The sequence below is a fragment of the Marmota marmota genome, unplaced genomic scaffold (genome assembly GCF_001458135.2).
Source record: "Marmota marmota marmota unplaced genomic scaffold, marMar, whole genome shotgun sequence".
NCBI classification, from domain to species: domain Eukaryota; kingdom Metazoa; phylum Chordata; class Mammalia; order Rodentia; family Sciuridae; genus Marmota; species Marmota marmota.
This window is the reverse complement of record NW_026000174.1, coordinates 56,168,472-56,191,394: the sequence shown is the minus strand read 5'-3', so window position 1 is coordinate 56,191,394 and position 22,923 is coordinate 56,168,472. Positions and strand designations below refer to the sequence as shown.

Here is a 22,923-nt window from a genome sequence, read left to right as displayed (position 1 = left end):
TATCTTTTTATTTTTTAATTTTATTTGCCATTTTTATTTCCTCTTTTTCAAGTTAGTCTTGCATCTTTTATACAAGGTGAATGCATTCCACAGGTGCCCCCTCATCTTGAAATAATTGATGGCTAGTGATAAAAATAACACCGAGGCTTATGGGTCTTCTCCAAAGTGTGAGCTCTAGGATAAACAGCTAGTAACCAAAAGCGGGCTCTGACTCCCCTACCTTTCAGTATGTTTCAGAGAAATGTACTGCAGTAGTTAGAAACTGCTAGTAGACACTCTAGAAAGCTATCAAGAAGCCAAAAGAGGGGCTGGGGATGTGGCTCAAGCCAAAAGAGGGGCTGGGGATGTGGCTCAAGCGGTAGCACGCTTGCCTGGCATGCCTGCGGCCCAGGTTTGATCCTCATCACCACATGCAGACAGGGATGTTGTGTCCACCGAAAACTAAAAAATAAATAAAATAAATATTGAAATTCTTTCTCTCTCTAAAAAAAAAAAAAAAAGAAGAAGAAGAAGAAAAAAGCCAAAAGAATTTTAAAAAATCCTGAGTAACAGTGAGTTTGAAATTCTTCCTTCTTCACACCAAACTTTCCTTCCCCAAGTTTCTGCTTGTCTAATTATGTGAGTTGGGGTTAGGCAAATTAGAAAATAAACATGATATAGAAGGTTTTTCTGTTGTAATACGATGTTTTCTCAAATTTATTTTTGAAGGGAGTGTGAGATTATAGAGATAATCTTCTGTTCTCTCCATTACAGAGACACCTACGAGTATGAACTCACCTTGCGAACTGACCTCTACACCAATAAACACACACAGTGGTTTTATTTTCGAGTTCAAAACACCAGAAAAGATGTCACCTATCGCTTCACCATTGTCAACTTGCTGAAGCCTAAGAGCCTGTATACTGTAGGCATGAAACCACTCATGTACTCCCAATTGGATGCCAACATCTACAACATTGGTTGGAGGAGAGAAGGAAATGAAATCAAGTACTACAAGAATAACACAGACAATGGGCAGCAGTCTTTCTACTGTCTTACGTGGACCATTCAGTTTCCACATGACCAGGACACTTGCTTCTTTGCACACTTTTACCCATATACATACACTGATTTGCAGTGCTACCTCTTGTCAGTGGCAAAGAACCCCATCCAGTCTCAGTTCTGCAAGCTCCGAACTTTATGCAGGAGCTTAGCAGGAAATACTGTCTACTTGCTCACCATCACCAACCCATCCCCGACCCCTCATGAAGCTGCTGCAAAGAAAGCTGTGGTCTTGAGTGCCAGAGTGCACCCTGGGGAAAGTAATGCCTCCTGGATTATGAAAGGCTTTTTGGATTTCATCCTTAGCAACTCCCCAGATGCCCAGCTCCTTAGAGATATTTTTGTCTTCAAGGTAGTTCCCATGTTAAATCCAGATGGCGTGATTGTGGGGAATTATAGGTGTTCATTGGCTGGAAGGGACTTGAACAGGCATTATAAAACCATCCTGAAGGAGTCTTTTCCTTGCATCTGGCACACGAGGAACATGATCAAAAGGTGAGACCTTTTATCCGTTGGTCTTTCTGTGAGTGCTGAGCCTTTTGTCATATACTCTGTCTTATGGGGAATGAGGTCTCTTTTTTAAAAAAAAAAATATTTAGGGTCTGGGGTTGTGGCTCAGTGGTAGAGCACTCGCTTAGCATGTGTGAGGCCCTGGGTTCAATCCTCAACACCATATAAAAATAAATAAATAAAATAAAGGTATTCTGTCAAACTACAACTAAAAAATAAATTAGAAAAATAAATAAGTGAAATAAAGGTATTGTGTCCTACTACAACTAAAAAATATTTTTAAAAATTTATTTTTTAGTTTTAGGTGGATACAATATCTTTATTTTACATTTATGTGGTTCTGAGGATTGAACCCAGTGCCTCATGCATGCTAGGTGAGCACTCTACCAGTGAGCCACAACCCCAACTCCTCTCTTTTGTTGTTCTGTCATTAGATATGGCTTTGGATGGTTTTTACCAGTCCCTTTGACGTCACATGGCTTTGTCAGATCTTTGGATGTAAACTAAATATGCAACACTTTGGCTAGAGTCTTTTCATTTAGAAGTCAAACAACTGAGTGGAAAAGATCAGAGGTCAGGGAAGTTGTGGGTCTTCATGATGAAACTTGTATATTAGGGGCTGGGGTTGGGGCTCAGCAGTAGAGTGCTCACCTAGCACATGTGAGGCCCTGGGTTCGATCCTTAGCACCACATAAAAATAAATTAATAAAAAATAGGTATTGTGCCCAACTACAACAAAAATAAAATATTAAAAAAGAAACTTGTATAGTAACAATAGTGGCTAATAATTAGTGCTTATGTATGAAGTGACAGTATGTTAGTGCTTTACTTATATGATCCGTTTAATCTCCACATTAATGAGATCCTTTAGGATTAATATCCTGTCTTGTATATAATGAGGAAACTGAGGACCAGAAATGTTAAATGACCTGAACAAAATCATACAGCTAGTGAGTGACAGGGTGTATATTTGAACACAGTCTCTCTGGTTCCACAGTCTGAGTCCCTTATTACCATTTTATGTTACCTCTCATGAAGAATAAAAAATCAGTCAGCACTTTTCAGGCCTGTGTAAAAGCAGTCAAAGGTTAAAATGTAATAGTGCCCACCTTAAAGGAGTGAAAATGCAGCGGATAAGAATGTGCAAATGAAGCTGAGTGCAGTGGCACACTCCTACAATCCCAGTGACTAGGGAGTCCAAGGCAGAAGAATCACAAGTTCAAGGCCAGCCTCAGCAACTTAGTGAGGCCCTTAGCAACTTAGAGAGATGCTGTCTCAAAATAAAAATAAAAAGGACTAGGAATGTAGCTCAGTGGTCAATCCTAATACAAAAAAAAAAAAAAAAAAGTAAATGCACACCTTCTAACCATACCTGTGTGAACAGGTGTGAGTAGTGTTGGGCTGGTAGAGTAACTAGGGGCATGTGTGTGGGAGTCAGCTTGGCCTGCGTTTGAGACATTGTTTCACTATTGGTGGGATCTATGATCTTAGCCAGATGATTTAACCTCAGTGAGCTTTAGCTTTCTCATCTGTAGAATGGTCATAATAATACCTGCATTGAGTGGTTACTGTTAGGATTAAATGAGATGATCCATGTGATTTATTTAGCATAGTACAAGCACCTTGTGAATGTGTACGATTATTGTTATGACCCTCTTCATCCAATCATCATCATCATGGAGAAAGTGAGCATGTTTGGGAAGTTGGAATAAGTGTCCTGAGTGATCCAGAGACAAAGAAGGGCTTGTAGGAAACGGGCCCTAGAAAGTCGAAAGCAAAGGCAATCTGTGATTCCCTACAACTGCAGTCTCTCTCCCTTCCTCACGTACTTCACAGTGGGCTTCTTTTAATAGGTTTTCTCCACTTCTTGTCCACTTATCCAGGTCTACCCACTACTTTTCCATTATGAGTCCTTCTAGCAAGGGCATATATTATTTTTATTTTATTCTTTTTCCATAAGAGGAATTGAACCCAGAGTTGCTTTACCAATGAGATACATCCCCAACCCTTTTTATTTTATTTATTTAGTTAGTTATTTTGAGACAGAGTCTCGCTGAGTTTTTTTTTTTTTAATATTTATTTTTTAGGTGTAGATGGACACAACATAATGCCTTTATTTTTATGTGGTGCTGAGGATCGAACCAGGTCCCGCCTGTGCTAGGCGAGCGCTCTACCGCTGAGCCACAATCTCAGCCCCTCGCTGAGTTGTTTAGAGTCTCACTAAGTTGCTGAGGCTGGCCTTGAACTTGGAATCCTCCTGCCTCAGTTTCCTGAGTTGCTGGGATTACAGGCATGTGCTACCACACCTGGCCTGAGAGCATGTTTTCAGCAATGGATGGGGATAGTGTCCATTGGAGGCCACTAGCAACTGAAATTTTCTGAGGAGGGAAGGTATCAACAGCCATACTCCTAAAAGAATCCAGATGATCCTGGATTGTTTGCATGCATTTGGAGGTCCCCTGAGTCCTTTGTTTGCCCTCTCAACAGACTTCTTGAAGAAAGAGAGGTTCTTTTATATTGTGATTTTCATGGTCACAGCCGTAAGAATAATATCTTCCTGTATGGCTGCAATAACAACGACCGGAAGTACTGGCTTCATGAGCGAGTCTTTCCTTTAATGTTAAGCAAAAATGCACCAGATAAGGTAAGTACATGAGGTAATTTTCTGTCCATTAGACTTAGGTACAAGGGAGCTTACTGCTTCCTAGAAGTAGTGTTTGGTAAATCCCAGCAAAATAGATTTAGGAATTGCTCTGTGTCCATCAGTCAATGGAGGAAAAAATGTGATATATCCACACAGGGGAATGTTATTTAGCAATAAAAAGATTAAGGTGCTGATACTCTAGGGTAAGGAAGAACCTTGAACACATTAAGCTAAGTGAAAGAAGCCAGACACAAGAAGCCACTTAACATATGATTCCATTCTATGCAGTGTTCAGAAGAGGCAAATTTAGAGACAGAAAGTGGTTCAGCAGGGCTGCTGGAGGAGGGTGGAATGGGGCATGACCGCCATTGAGTAGTGATTTTCTTTTGTGCATGTGTGTGTGTGCATGCAATGCTGGGGATTGAACTCAGGGCTTCGCTCTACTACTGAGCTACATCCTCAGCCCTTGAGTTTACCTTTGAGGTAATGAAAATGTTATAAACTTCAATTATGGTAATGGTTACACAACTCCGTAAAACATTGAACTGTGCACATTAAATGAATGAATTTTATGATGTGTGAGTTATATCTTAATAAAAATGATTTTTTTAAGCTTTTGGTGCTGGCAACAACTCGGGGCCTCATTCATGCTAAGCTTATGCTGTACCACTAAGCTACACCCCCAGCCCAAGCTCAGTTTTTGAAATTTGCTCTTGATTATTCCACCTGGGCATTAGTTGAAACTCTTGTGGGCAAAGTTATCTATCACCTTTAATCCTGTGGTTGGTGAAGTAAGCCAGTATTCCCAGTTGTCCTAGGAACCCTAGTCCAGCAAAATGCACATTGGTGGAGGGGAAGAAGAAAGGGAGGAATGGGCAATTAAGACTGAAAACAAAAAAAAATGCACTCTCTAGCCTTTGGAGGATCACAGTCCATGTGCAGTGCTCTGAGAGGTCCTGCAGAGGAATTCTGTTCAGTTTTGTTCACCCTCACCTCCCTGACTGACATGACCACAGAACTCCTCCTCCCCCACCCCCTTAAGACTATTGACATCTCCCAGAATTAATGTTTTATCGAACATACTTTAGGAAATAATGTATATAGACAACCAAGGAAGCCATTCTTGTTTAAAAAATGAATTTTTGATGTTAATGAATATTTGTCAGTTTATAATTAACAGAGAATTTGGATTTCTCTTCAGTTTTCTTTTCATAGTTGTAATTTTAAGGTCCAAAAGTGCAAAGAAGGAACAGGAAGAGTAGTGATGTGGCGAATGGGAATCCTAAACAGCTATACCATGGAGTCTACCTTCAGTGGGTCTACCCTAGGTGAGCTCTCCTTTGTAGATCATGAGTCACCCACAGGGGGAAGCCACACACAGCACCTGGGGAGATGAAAGGCCTGGGATTGCTGGGGAGATAGTGATTTAGAGGATTTCCTTGTCTGGCCCTCTACTGAGTTTGAGTACTCTGCATGTGAATGCGCAATACAATATTTGAAAGTATTGTATTGTTTAGAAGTATATTGATCTAGAATCAGAGGTGGTATTTTTTAAAGTTATTCATAAATTAGATTTCCGTTCAATCCTTAAGATATAATAAGAAATGTTTGTGGATTTTTCTCCAGGCAGTAAAAGAAACATTCACTTTACTATTGAGGACCTGAAGTCCCTGGGTTATCATGTCTGTGACACCCTTCTGGATTTCTGTGATCCTGATAAAACAAAGGTAAAAATGTTTTTTCAAGAAACATGGTGGGCTGGGGATGTGGCTCAAGCGGTAGCGCGCTCGCCTGGCATGCGTGCGGCCTGGGTTCGATCCTCAGCACCACATACAAACAAAGATGTTGTGTCCGCCGAGAACTAAAAAATAAATATTAAATAAAAAATTCTCTCTCTCTCTTTCTATCTCTCTCACTCTCTCTTTAAAAAAAAAAAAAAAAAAAAAGAAACATGGTGCTTTTACTGTGATCAGTTTCAAAGTCAGTACAGTGGGATTACATGTGTTCTTTATTTTCATCTTAATATTTTTTGAAGCTTTTATATTTAAGGAAAATTTAAAAGCCCCAGCCTGCAGTGTTGTCAACAAATGGTAAGACCTCATCATCCTCTAGAGTTGGAGACTGTCCTTTGGCACCCCTTTCCCTCACTTCTGGCCTTGCCCACGGCAGCACCAGTTCTTACTTTCCTTTCTCCTATTTTAGAAAAAGAGCAACTTGGTACAGGTATTTCAGAAAATCAGTGTCCTTGCTCTTCTCCCAAAGTAATCCGTCTTTTGTGCGTGGGTGGACTTTATCCTCTTCTTCCTCTCCCCTCAACTGTGGGTGTTCTCAAGCAGCCCCCTTCTAAAACACAAAGACTTTCTTTGGCCATGTTTCGCCAGTGGGTTATTTCTATCTCCCTAACTCATCTCTCATACCCCTTCTGAAATGTTGGCTTGGTGTGCACCATTCTGGATACAATTGTTTAATAAAAAATAAAAGGAAAATCTGGGGGTTAAGGGTGCAGCTCTGTGATGGAGTGCTACTTGCTTCTCATGCACAAGGCTTTGGGTTTAACCCCCAGCACTGTAAGAGAAAAGTAAAATTTGTCCACAGCATGGCCTATTTTAATCTCTCTCCTTTTTTTTTTTTTTTGGTGCTGAGAATTGAACCCAGGGGTGCTCTAGCACTAAGCTAAATCAGCCCATTTTGTTTTTATTTTGAGATATAGTCTTGCTAAATTGCTGAGGCTGGCCTCAAACTTCCCATCCTCCTGCCTCAGTCTCCTGAGTTGCTGGGATTACAGGCATGCACCACTGTGCCTGGCTTTAACTTTTCTTTTTGATTGGTTTTTTTGTTTGTTTGCTTGCTATGCTGGAGATTGATTCTAGAGCCTCCACAAGTTAGGCAAGTGTACTTGGCTATGCCCCCAGCCAAGTCATCCTTACCATATGCCAAAATCTAAACAACTCCATTCAAACTTTTTCTTCTTTGCTACTCAGAAAAAATGAAATAAGTCAGACCATTTCATTATTTAAGAAGTTGGCCATAGCCAGAGAAAAGAGGCTAAAGGAGTGCTTGTATTTTCTGCCCTAAAAATACTTCTATTTCTATAGCTTATGGAATTTATCTGTTAACCTGTCCTTAGTAGTAGAGGTTGCAATTTAACTCATCTTTTTCCCCCTTTCAGCATATACTCAGGAAGTATTTGATGAATAAATACATAGATGATCAAAAATAGTTCTTTTTTCACTGTCACAGTTTACTCAGTGTCTAGCAGAACTCAAGGAACTCTTACAACAGGAAATCCACAAGAAATTCAATGAACGTGGAGAAGAAGTGAATTTAGAAGGAAGTTGGAGTGACATCTCTTTGTCTGATATTGAGTCCAGGTAATAAATTTCAAAGAAAAATAAGTTTTATATATATATTTAGTTGGTTTTGAGCTTCAATAATAACAGAGGAAATCATATCCTCAGTTCATGGCACACTTAAATACACTTTATTTCTTTGGCAGTTACAAACTGAGCACATGTCCATGCCAACCTCTGTTCTGGGCCCTAGAAATAAACAGGGAGTTGAGCACACAGTTTATGGAGGGCGTTGGAGCAATCGTAAAGCCTTTGCTCTTGACTCCATGGGATATAGGAAGTCTTCAGAAGGTTTTGAGTAGAGGAGTGTCATGATCTGACTTAGGTTTTAGTTTCAACAGGAACACTGACTGCTCTGTGAAAAATGGACTGTGACGCTCTCTTGCAACAATATAGGTGAAAGGTGATGGTGGCTTAGACCAAGGCAGTAGTGTGGTTGAGGGAGAGGTGTGTGAATCGTGACTGTATTGGGATTCTAGATTGAAATTACAAACATTAGAATTTGCTCATGATTCCCCCCACCCAAGTTTGCAGTCACTTTAATTTGGTGCTCTTAGGAGAGGGCAGAATGGCAGTAGTGAATAGGGAAGGTGGTGCTTCCAGAGCCACCCCTCTGGGGTCTAGTCAGTCCCATCCTCCAGTAGCTGAATATCATTGGGGCCAAAGCAACAATATTCTTCCTCCTCCAAGATTGGGAGGCTGTTGGCCTCTTGGTGTTTCACAAGCCTCTCAGTTTCCCAGCAGGCCCACTCTTGCAACCCATAGTCAGGCACATAAGTCACAAAGGAACTGACAAAGACCAGGATGATAGAGAAGCCAGAGATGATCACCTGAGTGTTCCAGAGACTCACAGCAGGACCTTTGTCATAACTATGGAAGTCTGGATTCTTCTCATAGAGGTTTTTGTCCTCAGGATCTGGGTCCTCCCGCCAGTGTGTGGTTATTTCTGGTGTCCTCTTTCTCACTGAAGCAGATGGGACAACCATAGTTCTGGAGGAGCTGGATTCCCAGCAAACGTGGACACTCAGTCTAACCTCCATGAAAGATAGTGCTTCTAACTAACCAACCACACACACACACATACACACACACACACACACTCACACACGTATTTCTTTTTCTTTTTGGTTGTGCTGAGGATTAAACCCAGCGTCTTGCACATACTTGGCAAGCACTGTACCACTGAGCCATGCCGCCATGGTTTCCACCCTCCCTTTTACACCCTGCTACTGCCACACTGGCTTTCTCACTCTTCCTCAGGCTTGCCAGGCCCTCTCCAGCTTCAGAGACTGAACTAATAATTAATTTTTTTAATATTTATTTTTTAGTTTTAAATGGACTCAATATCTTTATTTTACATTTATGTGGTTCTGAGGATTAAACTCAGTACCTCAAGCATGCTAGGCAAGTGCTCTACCACTGAGCCACAACCCTAGCCCCTGAACTAATAATTTATTATGCCTAATTCCCCAGATATCCACATGACTAATCCCTTCACCTCTTTCAGGTCTTCACTTAATGTTACCATTCTCAACGTGGCCCACATTCCTTACTCTCATCCTGCAACTTGCTACCCCTATTCCCACTTCCGTGCTCTACTTTTTTATATATATATATAGCATTTATCACCTCCTGTCATTTATCATTTTAAAATCTTTATTGTGTCAGTTGTTTCTTGTCTTTCTCCCTAGTAGGCAGTGGAGATCTTTATTTTGTTCACATGTGTCTCATGTGCCTGGAATGAGGCCTGTTCTGTACCTAGCAGAGGGAGAGTTCAGTGAATATTTGTTGAATTAATTTAGAATGCAGGATCTCACTTCTACCCTATAGTATCCCCAGCTCTTTCAAGAAGCCCTCTGTGGGTGAGTATCTCACAGTGTGCAAGAATACCTTCTACTCCACCTTACCTGCCAGGGTGCCTTAGGCTGCCCCAGCTCCTTTAAAAGATTGCTGGGCTGAGGGCTGGGGTTGTGGCTCAGCATGCATTAGGTGCTGGGCTCAATCCTCCGTACCACATAAAAATAAAATAAAGATATTGTGTCCACCTATAACTAAACAATAAAAAAATAAAGAAATAAAAGATTGCTAGGCTGGGTTTGGAGTTCTGCTGGAGTCTGCACTCTGGCCCATGGAGCACAGAGGAAAGGGCTGGCTTTCTATCGGTTCTATGTGGCACATTGAGATCTGGACCCTAAAGCAGGTTTGGCTGAGTCTCATAAATGTTTTCTTAGAAACCTTAAACCAGACCGTCAGCCAGGTAGGGTTCCCCATTAATCACATCACCCCTTCCACTCTTCCTCAGTCCTTTGCCAAACTCTCCAAACCCACTGCAACAACCCCTCTCCACTTTTAGCCTCAAAAACAAAATGTTCCTTGCATGTCAACACATGCATATAGAGCCCAGGGGAATCAGCTCAGAAATAGCCAGACTCTCCACTGTTGCTGGCTCAGTAGGGAAACTGATGAAGTTAAGAAGTATTGAAAACAGCTCGGCTCAATGGTGCACACCTGTAATCCCACAGACTTGAGAGGCTGAGGCAAAAGGATCACAAATTTGAGGTCAGCTTCAGCAACTTAACAAGACCCAGTCTTAAAATAAGAACTAGAAAAGGGCTAGAGATATAAGTCAGTGGTATAGTGCCCCTGGGTTCAATCCCCAGGTTCAGAAAAAAGAAAAAAAAAAAATTATTGAAAACAATTTGCTGGCTTCTTTGGCAGGAAGCCAGATAACACAAGCCTCCAGAGGGCGCCACCTGTCCATTCTTATGACTGTGCAGACAGGCAGGCTGGGAGGGTACAAGCCCAGTTTGAGTTTACTGTCTATATGTGTACATACTTGATTTTTGACGCTCTTTGGGATATACTATTTCGTTAAAATTTTCTATTATCTCCAAAAGGAACTTCAGATTATTAATAGAGCAAAGGCTTGACTGGATTGGAAAAGCCTCATGAGAACAGGGAATTAGAAAGTAGATCACAGAAGACAGGGCTTTCTTCCTGCTGTCTTGCCATAGGGCTCCTCAGGTGTATTGGGGGGTAGGGTGGGAGGAGGTGCTAAAAGAATGAAAGGCTGGGCAAAAGAATGATTTCAAATCTTGTCTTCCAATGAGGTCTGACTTTTGTCCCTAAGACACTTAATATTTGGAGCCTTTATCAGAGCTATCAGTTCTAACCAATCAAACCCCAGGAAAGGCAAAATATAATGTGACATTCAAGTAAAGGACATGATGAAGGAAGGAAGAATTGATTATCTGAGACCCCATTCATTCTAGCACCTGTAAAAGAGAGGAGGGGACAGTTTCTGGAGAAGACTTTAGTCTAGATATGTGTCTAAAACTTTTGAAGGGAGAATACTGCCCTGGAGCTGGGGGTCATCAGTGAAAGAGTGCCTGCTTAGCTGCACGAGGCCCTGGTTCTCTACCCAAGGGGGGAGAAAAAGTATTTCCTGGTCTGTGGTCAGTAAACTGTTAGATTTACTTTTCTATATATTCAACACATTTTTACAGAGTTCCTGGTAGGATCCTGACTTTCAAAACTAGTACCAGCTAGACAGGAATGAATGAGGAAAAGCCTCTGCTGTTCTCTGGGGCTGCACATTGAGAATCCTGTGGCCTCACACCCTCTGCAACTTTGCACTTTGGACCAGTATCCCTTTGTCACATGGATTGTGAACTCCTTGGTCTAGTAGGGGCTCTGCTTCACTCCTCTGACTCCTCTGTGCTAAACATACTGCCTGGCATACAGCAGGTGTTCAGAAGGAATAAATGAATGTGTTTGTCAAGAAGATTTTATAACTGGTGCATAGACAATTCAGCAAATAGTGGACTAGACATCTAATCCCACGTGGCTGGTCTGGTAAATCTTAGACATCCTGCATATGTTAATAACAGCTATTTCCCTTTCTTCTTTCCCTCTGGAACTAGCACCAGTGGTTCTGACAGCTCCCTCTCAGATGGTCTCCCTGTTCACCTACTGAACATAGTAGATGAGGTAAGATTATGTTGAGTTTTATACCTAGGAACTAGCAATCTTTAAAAAAAATCATGCCATTCCTGCATAATTTCGTGAGTTTTCCAAAAGTCTTAATATCTACAGAAAATATAGCAATAGGGCTAGGGGTGTGGCTCAATGGCTTTGCCATACCTAACATGGGCAAAGCCCTGGGTTCCATCTCCTGAACTGCAAAAAAAAAGAAAGAGCAATAGGGTTCTAACTGGGTCACCCTGCCCTAGAGTCTTTTGTTTTGTCCTTTATAACTTTTTAAAAAAATATTTATTTTTTAGTTGTAGTTGATCACAATACCTTTATTTTATATGTTTGTTTTTATGTGTTGCTGAGGATTGAACCCAGGGCCATGCATATACTAGGCCAGTGCTCTGTCACTGAGCCACAAACCCTGCCTTTATAATAATTAAAAAAAAAATGGAGTTGTAGATGGACAAAATGCCTTTGTTTATTTTTATGTGGTGCTAATGATCAAACCCAGTGCTTTACACGTGCTAGGCAATCACTCTGCCACTGAGCCCCAGCCCCCTTCATAATTTTTTATGCTTAATTATTAAAGCCACTTTTTGGTAACAATAAAACTGAATCTTTCCACCACACGTCTAATGATCCAGACCTGATATATTGCCATAGTCATCTGATTTTATCTTGTAAATAATAGATATTTGGTTATTGATATAAATGCCCCTTTGGCAGTATACCTGTAATAGTGGAATTCAGGTGTGTTAAGTAGAGAATAGCCTTTGGTAAGAAGATAACCATTTGCTTATTCTCCAAGCCAACAACATGAGGGCCACAACATTTTTGGGTTTTGAGTTTTTGTTGTTGTTTTGTTTCTTTGGTACCCAAAATTGAACTGAGGGATGCTCTACCACCGAGATGAATCATGAGCCCTTTTTAATTTTTTAAAAATATATTTTTAGTTGTGGATGGACACAATACCTTTATTTTACTTATATTTATATTTTTATATGGTGCTGAGGATCAAACCCAGTGCCTCACACATGCTAGGCAAGCATTCTACCATGAGCTACTTAGGGTCTTGCTTAGTTGATGAAGCTAGCCTTAAACTTACAATCCTCCTGCCTCAGCCTCCTCTGAATTGCTGGGGATTACAGGCATGTGCCACTGCACTCAGCCCCCACATTTTATTTTGACTGTTGTGTGAAGAGTGCCATGTAAGGGTAAGCATAATTCCGGAACCCCCAGTGAGCAGTTTCTCTGTACTTTCTGGAACAGTTGAATCAAAAGATGATGTCTAAGAAGAAAAAAAAGAAGCCACTTCAAACTAGGAAACAGCGAAATGAGCTGCATCAGAAAAATAAGTTGATGCCAGAGTTCAAGTTAACAGAAGATGCCTCCGTAAGAAAGCCCCGATGTCTACTCTGCTGTCTGGTTCCTGATGTTCCATAGAGGGAGCAGGAAAAAATCTAAAGTTTACTATAATCCAGAAAGAGTAGGGTGTAGCAAGTGGGGGGACTTTGTATTTTGGGTCCTCTAACTATTTTGAGTAGGTTTCAGCCATGGCCCACTGATCCTTTCCTACAGTCTGGTATAGCAAGTCTGGATTTTGACCAAGTCTAGATTTCCAGAGGAAAGAGGTGGTACTGGAAAAGAGGTGGCTAGAGCTAGTCCAGAGTGGCTGGGTAGCTGAGGGATTAGGCCTGGTCCAGGATAAGGACACTGGACAGCTCCTTCTCTATTCTGCTCCTAGATGCCACACCCACCTCCAACCCTCTGCTCTCCAAAAACAAAAATGCTTTCAGAGGTGGGAGTTTTGTTATTGTGTGCATTGGGTCAATTATCAATGAATTGATTGAAAAATATTCTCTTTTCACTTAATTTTTCTAGGACAGGGCAGAACTTGCTCCTACTCTGCAAAAGCAGTCTACCTTTTACAAAACTTTGGAGAATTTCAGATCTTCAGCAATGAAAAATGAAAAACTAAGCCTCAGTGAGGTAATATTTTTTGTTTGACTCTGTCACACAGATTCTCTTATGTCTCCAGTTAGCATGTCTCTCACAGGGTAAAGAATGCAATAGCCATTTCTGTTACCTGTACCTGTTAGTGCCACTGGAAGCAGGGAACATAAAATTTGGTGTGTGTGTGGTGGTAGGAGGACAACATTGACACTGCTTTGTTTGGACACTGCTGAATTCTGTGTGTGTGTTTGCATGTGTGTGTGTGTGTGTGTGTGTGTGTGTGTGTATTGCTGCGGATTGAACTCAGGGCTTTGTGCATGCAAGGCAAGCACTCCACCAACTGAGCTATATCCCCAGCCCCTGAATTCTAATATAAAATACTGGTGACTTGTGATTTCATACCAATAACATAAGAACAGGCTGTGAATTCACCATCTATCCACCCCACTTAACAGATTTTATCATGTGCATACTACACAACAGGCCCTTTACTGAATGCTGAGAATTCAACATTGAATAAAATACCAGGAGCCTTCAAGTCTGGGGGTGATATTAATAACGAATCAGGAATTTATATCAGTTGTATGCAGTGGCAAAAAACAGAAGAGAGGCACCCAATTTTTAGTACTTGAAAGTTTTATGACTATAAAATCCTTGGTTCTTTTATATATAAAAATAGGTTTTGGTACAATAGTAGCTAATTCTTAGTGGATATGGTGCAAAAGCCCTTGCATGGAATGCCACCCTACAGTTAACAGTGAGTGGTAGGGGGAACCTCCACAGAGCATAGCCATTCCTGTTCAGTATTGAGGATGATTTGATGTCTAGTTTAATGGTGGCAAGAGCACAGGTTTTGGGTCTGTATTAAATTCCTCTTCCATCCCCACAATTTAATACAGGTTGAGCATCCATCATCTGAAATACTGTACAATCTGAAACTTTTTAAGGGTCAGCGTGACACCACAAGGGGAAATTCTGTATCAACAAAACTTGTTTCATGCAAAATTTCTAATATTTAAAAGTATTTCATAAAATTACCTTAGTAGGGGTATGTGTATAAGGTGCATATGAAACATAAAAGAACTTAATTTTTCTTTTTCTTTTTTTGGTGTCAGGAATTGAACCCAGGGGTGCTACATCCCTAGCCTTTTTAAATTTATTTAGAGACAGGGCTTAATAAATTGCTTGAGACTTCTCTAACTTTCAGAGGCTGGTTTTGAATTTGCAATCCTCCTGCCTCAGCCTTCTGAGCCACTGGGATTACAGGTGTGCTCACCACTCCTGGCTTAACTTCATTTTTAGATTTGGGTCACCTCCCCTAAGATATCTGTCGCATTATGTATATGCATATATTCCAAAATCGGAAAAAAAAAATCTTAAATCTGAAACGCTTCTGGTCCCAAGCATTTATTTTTTTCTGTTTTTGGATTGAACTAACAGGCACTCGACCACTGAGCCACATCCCCAGCCCTATTTTGTATTTTATTTAGAAACAGGGTCTCACTGAGGTGCTTAGTGCCTCGCTTTTGCTGAGGTTGGCTTTGAACTCGTAATCCTCCTGCCTCAGCCTCTTGAGCCAACTGGGATTACAGGCGTGTGCCACTGTTCCTGGCTTCTTGGTTCCAAGCATTTCTGATAAGGAATGCTCAGTCTATATTCTGTGAGTTACATAACCAGCCAAGGACTCAGTTTTTGCATTTAAAATATTGGGATAATGATATCTTCATCATCACTTATTGTGAGCATCAGAAGTGAAGCTATAAAGTACCTGGCATGCGGTAGCCACCCAATAAACATTGGGTCCCCTTTCCTTCTTTTCATTGACTTGTTACTCATTTGTGTCTTGCCTTTCTTTTTGTGTTAGAATATCATCATGAGTAAACATGCATGAATAAAATGCACACAAATAATATATATTCAATAAAATCACATTCACATGGAAAATTTAGTGAGGATATGTTCATTTATTTTAAACACAGTTAAATGGAGGAGAGAGAAGCACCTCCATGGACTCCAAAATGACACTGATTCTACGTAAGAATAAAGAGAAAATGCAGGTACTTCACATAATATATATGTGCATATACATATATATTTATATTCACATACTGTGTGTGTGTGTGCGCGCGCGTGTATAAATTGCTGGCATGTATATGGTGCATATATATATATATATACACATACATACATACATATATGTGTACATATACCAGCAATTAAACAAGCAATTAATATTAGTTTTCAAATGTATTATGTGATTTGGAGGAATGATACTACTGACCTTCCCAGATTTGTTCTGCCCGGGTGAACATCTAAGGCAGTTTATGCCCTTAGGCTACACATCATGTGGCCACCCTGGGACTTAGTCCACATGGTACTAAAGAACTGAGAAAGAGCACCCAAATCTGAAAGCATGCTAACAAGAATTTAATTTTATTTTAACAAACATTTGTTAGGCTGCCGTTGTTTTGTAATTGTATGGCAACATGTCAGTTTAGATAGCGATAGAGAATACATAATGTAGTAGTTCTCAGCCCAAGGAGATGTCAGCAACACATGGGATGTCACCATCAGTTGCGAGGTATACCTCACAGCCAGTGTTACCACTGGTCACTCAATCTGAAGTTTGTGAATGTCTTACTCCATTTCCGTTATTATAAGACCTGAGACTGTGTGATTTATAAATGAAAGAAGTTTGTTTAGCTCACAGTTCTGAAGGCCAGAAGTCCAAGATTGGGTGCGTATACCTCTGGCAAGTGCCTTGTGCTGCATCATGACATAACAGAAAAATGGAATGGCAAGTGGGACAAGCAAAAAATGCAAAGCACAGGAGGCAGCCTCACTTTATTACAACCTGCTTTTGTGGTAACCAGTCCAGTCTCATCAGAATTAACCTGGTTCCTTTCACAATCTCTCATGCACATTTACACGTGCATATTCTAAGAGGGAGGAGAAGGAAGAGGGCATCAGCTAGTAAGCTGTCCTTTCACATAGCCCTGGGTATACCTGTGGGAAGGTGTGGCTCACACGAGTCTGACTCAAAGGTTGAGAATCACCAGGTTAACTTAGGCATATTAGACACAGAGTGGACAGTCCTCCCAGGGTGACCCTGCTGTTTTCCAAAGTCTGTTGTTTGGGAATTCCTGGGTTGATGCTCTCATTTACCTATCAGGGTCTTCTGGAGAACCTGCTTCTATGTGTGGGGCTCCTAAAGGACTATAAAGACAAGATCCTCTATGAGTGACAGAAACTGAAGAGCAAAGAAAAGAGGTTTCAATGAAGTCAAATCAGAAAATTTTCCAAGTGCTATGATACATGCCTAAACTAAACAGGAGGCTTGCAGCTTTGAGGCCAGCCTGAACAACTTAGCAAGACCCTGTCCCAAAATAAAAAGTAAAAAGGGCTGGAGGTAAAGAAACTGGTAAATGAGGAACTTGTCCTTTTTCCTCATTTAGCATTCATTTCACAAGGTCTGTAGGTAACTAAATCCATATTCCAAAAATGAAACATACTAGTTAGATTGTGACAAGTAACCATGGATTAAATTAAATACAATATACTGGATGAAAGCCATCCAAACTTTAATCTTTACTTAATTTGCTTAAAATTTCTAGTGGAATATTTCTCTAACAGGGATATGGGCATATCAGATAAACAATTGAATATGTGGGGCAGCTATCTTGATGGATCAAGTTTTTCTCTTTGTGTAATGTTTCTAGACAACTTATGAAATACAGTCCCTCTGCTTCTTGGGGCAATTCAAGTGTTGCTTCTGCACCTTGACTTGGGAATCTGAGAGACTAGGACAAATGCTTAATTTACCTCTGTCCTGTAACAATGTTGACCACTTGGGCATGGGGGAGAAAACACAAATACTCGCCACTAATTCCTAGTAAGGCCAACCTGAGTCCTAATTGTAACTGTAGAATTTGCAAAAGAAAGTGAGTTCAACTCTTCTATCTTGTTTGCACAGAGTAAGAGGCCAGGTTTTACACCATCATGCCCCCAAAGAGGAAGCACAGACTCCAGCCAAGAGTCAGCTCCAGGTATGAAGCCAAACTGGCCTAGGAACAGATATCCTGTCACAAAAAGAAGCACCACTGCTATGGCAGCATACCCATCCTTGCACGTAAACACATACCCGTAGATGTGCCTTGGCTTTGCCACACAGGCACTTCCTCAGAGTCTTTGGGTCCTATGCATTCTGTAAGGGGTTGTGGTATGTTGTGCTGTGCATTCATCACACCATGATGACCTTACACTTTATACTTACTTACACCACATGCATGTCCTCAGATGCATCGCTTATGCATTCAGTTATTTTTTCCTAAGATTTTTATTATGATGACATCTGTGCTCATGGAACTACCACACAGATAAACCTCATTTTTAACTAATAGATATGCTCTCTAAAATTAGCTACAAATCAATTTTAATAGATCAAATTCTGTTATAAACATGTTTGGGGAGTGTGCTATGTTAAAATAAGCCTTGTGTCAAAGCTTTCAAGTGATAAACAATCAGACTATATATATATATCAGGTTTGCTCAAAGTGAGTTATTCCCACAGAAAGATAACAATTCATGTTTTACTCAAAATTTAATATTGCATATATTATGTTCAACAAGGTTATGTAAATTTTTAACTCAATGATTAAAGTACTTTCTCTCTAACCACTTGTTTCCTTTGATTGGTTAACTGCATAATCTTATGTGAACAGATATCTTATTGTAGCAGTTTTTGTGCAATGGTCCCTCATGAACACCAAGCATAGTCTGCTGTTTTCAGCATGTCGTCTCAGCATGCTAGAGTCATATTAAAGAGGAGTCACTATAGCTTATTACAGGCTACCTCTAGTTTTGACTTTTCCTTTTACCTATCACTTTGGATTAAAAGTTTTCTGGCAGTGTGCAGTGGCACACACCTAGAATCCCACTGCCTCTGGAGGCTGAGGCAGGAGAATCTCAAGTTCAAAGCCAGCCTCAGTAACTTGAGAGACCCTGTCTCTAAATAAAATATAAAAAGGCTAGGGATGTTGCCCAGTGGTTAAGGGCCCCTGGGTTTGATCCCTTGTACCAAAAAAACAAGAATTATAAAATGCTGGAGACAAACTTTGTTTGAAAGTTGTTCAGAAATACTTGTTTTTGCTCCAAATAAATTTGGAAGAAATTTGTAAAAAGCATCCCAGTATGATGATATTATTTTTGGAATCAAATATCAGAACACATGATCAGTTGTTTTTATCACTGATCATGTGAGCTTTATGAAGCCAGGAATGATTGTGTCTGCTGGAGAGACTGAGACAGGAAAATCACTTGAATCCAAGAGTTCCAGACCAGCCTGGGCAATATAGACCCCCATCTCAAAAAAAAAAAAAGTTTTGAGGCTAGGGATATAGCTCAGTTGGTAGAATGCTTGCCTTGCATGCACAAGGCCCTGGGTTCAATCCCCAGCAACACACACACACACACACACACACGCACAGAAAGTGTTTTGAACACTAAACTTCCTAAACATGTGGCTTGCATGTGTGTTGAAGGGTTAAAAAGAAGATAATCCTATGAAACTCAGGAGAAGCATCACATCAAATAATTGCTAAAAGACTAGTATGCCTGAGCCCATGGGTTAAATTCCCAGCAACACACACACACACACATACATAATAATAACAACAACAATAGTAACTTCTAAAAGACCATTATAGTAAATTTCTAGCTCTGTTCAGCTCATTTGAAGTGGCATTTGTTCTAAAGCATTGATATTTGTTTGTTTGTTCTCAGAAGAGTGTGGCAAGTTTTCCTCCTCAGATGAGGAAGAAGTACCACATAGGAATTTTCATGCTATGGTATCTAGGAGCCAATGTGCCTGTCATTTCTCCTTAAGCTTTAGTAGGAGGCTAAAGGAGTGACTCTGGCTAGAAATTTTTGAATGTCACTTGGGCACAGTGGCATATACCTATAACCCCAGCATCTGAGGAGACTAAGGCAGGATGATTGCAAGTTCACGATCAGTCTCAACACTTTAGCAAGGCTCTTAGCAATTTAGTGAGACCCTGTCTCAAAATGTTAAGAAAAAAAGGATTGGAGATATAAGCTCAGTGGTAGACCACCCATGGATTCAATGCCCAGTACTAAACCCACACAAAAAATTTTGAACAGCAGCTGCGCGTGGTGGTCCACACCTGTAACAGGTGGCTGAGGCAGAATTGCAAGTTTGAGGTCAGCCTCAGCAACTTAGTGAGGCCCTAAGCAATTTAGAGAAACCCTGTCTCAAAATAAAAATGTAAAAGGTCTGAGAATGTGACTCAGTAGTTAAATGCCCTGGCTTCAATCCTTGGTACCAAAAAAAAAAAAAGGCTTTGATAGCATTCTAACAGGCGGGCCTGCACAGTGTAAATCCATCTCAGGCTGCTGGAGAAACAGCTTGACGCATCTTCATCACACTGAGTATGAGCTAGGAGAAGGAAACTAGAGTAAAGCAGAAAATAAGCATTTTAATCAGGTCTTCAGATATATAAGGACAACTTATATTCAACAGTTTTTGATGAAGGTCAAGGGCATAGGGGAAGAACCATGAATATATTTGGTGCTTTGTTTTCTTTATAAACCAACTGTGTATTCACTAATAGAAGTAATTTCTTAAGATTCAAAATGGATTTCAGGTCAACACTTTTTTTAATATTTATTTTTTAGTTTTAGGTGGACACAATATTTTTATTTTACAATTATGTGGTACGAGGATCAAACCCAGTGCCTCGTGCAGGCTAGGCAAGCTCTGTACCACTGAGCCACAATCCCAGCCCTCAGGTCAACTTTTTGAACCATGTGGACTAATGGGTGTCATTTGACCATCTAGTGGCAGCACATCCTTTTTTTTTTTTTTTTTTTTGGTGCCAAGTATTGAACTCAGGGAACCACTGAGCCACATCCTCGGTCCTTTTTTTCTATTTTATTTGGAGATAGAATCTCGCTAAGTTGCTTAGGGCCTCACTAAATTGCAGAGGCTGGCTTTGAACTCGTGATCCTCCTGCCTCAGCCTCCTGAGCTGCTGTGATTACAGTCATGCACCAGACTGGCCCCTTTTCTATTTTGGGAGAAGTGACAACACCTCTTGAAAGTGCCATAAATATAAATAGGTAAGGCAATGACAGTAAGCATTACACTTAAGATGTTTTTGGTGAAACATTAACCATAGGAAAAGACATAGAGGCTATTTTGAGAACAAAAATTCTAGGTTTTTTTTTCCCCCCATTTGTCATTAAGTGCAAGGGTTTTGGAGATCTGGAGATTTTCTGGATACCTAGCCACTCTGAAATGACCATCATCACTGGCTTTAGTTATGTTGTCACCAAATTTGATCACAGCTATATTATTCTATTTTCTGTTGCCATAAATGAATACCATAGATTGGGTAATTTATGAAAAGGAAATGTATTATGGTTTGAGAGGTTGGGAAGTCCAAGGTCTAGTGACCACATTTGGTGAGGGTTGCCTTTTTATGTTTGTTTATTTATTTGTTTTATTCAGTGCTAGAGATCAAACCTAAAATCTTGCATATTCCAGGGAAACACTCTATGACTAAGCTACATCCCCAGCTCTGGTGAGGGCCTTGTTGCTGATGGGGACTTAGCAGAGTCCCAGAGTAGTGCAGGGCTTCGCATGGAAAGGTAGAGCAAGCACGCCAGAAAGAGCTTGCTTTTATAACAAAGCCACTCCCTTGATCCACCTCTCAGTGCCATTAATGCTGCTTCCCTGGGGACCCAATTTCTAATGCATGAGATTTGGTGCACACAGTTAAACCATAGAAGCAAGTATTGGCAAGAATACTCCACAAAATGCTCTGCTTTGCAGAAATAGAACTACAAACTTCTGTTTTTCCAAGCTGTTCTCAGACTAATTCTGGTTTCATTATGTAGAATAGCAGAGATGTTTCCAGGTCACAGAGATTTGGCACCTTCTGCATAAGATGACTTTGAAGTTACAGAGCCTACTCTGTCCTTTTTTTTTTTTTTAATTGTTTTGGTTGTAGATGGATGTAACACCTTTATTTTGTTTATTTTTATGTGGTGCTCTACCACTAAGCGACAACCCCAGCCCTCTACGCTGTTCTTTAAATTACAAAGACAAACTGTGCAACTTGGCGAGGGTTTGTTAAATTAAATTAACCAGTGTCATTTATGTCATTTCATAGCAGATTATTCTGGGGAGGGCAAGCTCACCTCTGTTGCCAAAGTCCAACATCTTTATCCCTTTTTCTTCACCCTCATACTGTGTGATCAACTAGTAAGAAACCCCGTATTTATTTCCCCTGTTGAATGGGTTCTACCTTGGCACTGTGCAGCTGAGTCATGTGCTCTGTGAAAAACAAGCTTCCTCATGAAAGCAGGTTCTGAGAGGCATTGTTTTAATGTGTATGTTTATAAAGCTCTAGTGACAAACTGCACACCACATGTCCAGAGTTTAATTAGGGTCAGAAGAAAGGAAAATCCCCTAAGAATACAGAAAGAAATATAGGTTAAGCATCCCTAATCCCAAAGTGTGAAATCTGAAATGCTTCCAAATCTGAAATTTTTGGAGCATTAGCATGATACCACAGGTAGAAAATTCTGTGCCTGACCTCATGTTATGGGTTGTGATCAAGTTTATTCAGTGTCCCCAAGGGGGAAGAGATCCTCTCAGCCCCTCTTGCTGCAATACACAAACTTGTGTGTATGTGTATGTGATGCTGGGGATTGAACCCAGGAGACTCACGCATGCTAGGCAAGCACTGCACCACTAAGCCACATCCCCAGCATAAAGTTTTGTTTCCTGTACATAATTATTAAAAATAGTGTAATGTCATGTGCAGTGGCATGCACTTGTAGTACCAGCTACTCAGGAGGCTGAGAACAGGAGCCACTTGAGCCCAGGAGTTTGAGATCCACCTGGACAATATAGTGAGACCCTGTTTAAAAAATAAAGAAAGAAGGGCTAGGGATGTAGCTCAGTAGCAATAAACTCTAAGCACAAGACCCCAGGTTCAATCCTTAGCACTGCCAAAAAGAAAGAAGAAAAAGAAAAATGGTGTATAAAAGTACCTTCTTGTTATGTGCATAAGGTATATATGAGAATAAATGAACTTCATGTTTGGATTTGGTTTCCATCCCCAAGATACCTCCTTCTGTATATGTACATATACAAAATTCAAACAAATAAAATCCAGAACACTTTGGCCCCAAACATTTCAGATAATCTGTAATGCTGCTTACAAATTCTGACTCCTTGCTGGCACTTCTACCCTAAGATACAGGCTATTCCCACTAATTCATGAACCAAAAAGAATGTGTGGAGCTGGGCGCAGTGACACACCCATGTAGTCCCAGCTACATGGGAGGCTGAGACAAGAGGATAGCAAGTTTGAGACCAGCCTGGGCAACTCAGTGAGACCCTGTCTCAAAATAAAATAAAAAA

General features: G+C 40.5%; 1 protein-coding gene across 11 annotated transcripts in view; it reads left to right on the top strand.

Annotated features, from left to right (window-relative positions):
* Agbl2 (AGBL carboxypeptidase 2) overlaps positions 1–22,923 on the top strand; it is a 53,792-nt gene that overhangs the window by 15,710 nt on the left and 15,159 nt on the right. For 6 of the 11 annotated variants that reach the window (XM_048788816.1, XM_048788817.1, XM_048788814.1 and 3 more), the window contains 10 exons: positions 754–1,536; positions 4,039–4,195; positions 5,397–5,523; positions 5,822–5,922; positions 7,436–7,566; positions 11,469–11,535; positions 12,790–12,912; positions 13,402–13,509; positions 15,453–15,530; positions 17,447–17,519. In XM_048788816.1, the coding sequence (XP_048644773.1) occupies positions 754–1,536; positions 4,039–4,195; positions 5,397–5,523; positions 5,822–5,922; positions 7,436–7,566; positions 11,469–11,535; positions 12,790–12,912; positions 13,402–13,509; positions 15,453–15,530; positions 17,447–17,519 (1,748 nt within the window). Of the gene's footprint in view, positions 1–753; positions 1,537–4,038; positions 4,196–5,396; positions 5,524–5,821; positions 5,923–7,435; positions 7,567–11,468; positions 11,536–12,789; positions 12,913–13,401; positions 13,510–15,452; positions 15,531–16,645; positions 17,551–22,923 lie in introns of those variants that run through there. The other 5 variants (XR_007342431.1, XM_048788821.1, XM_048788819.1 and 2 more) reach the window with 5 other exon arrangements.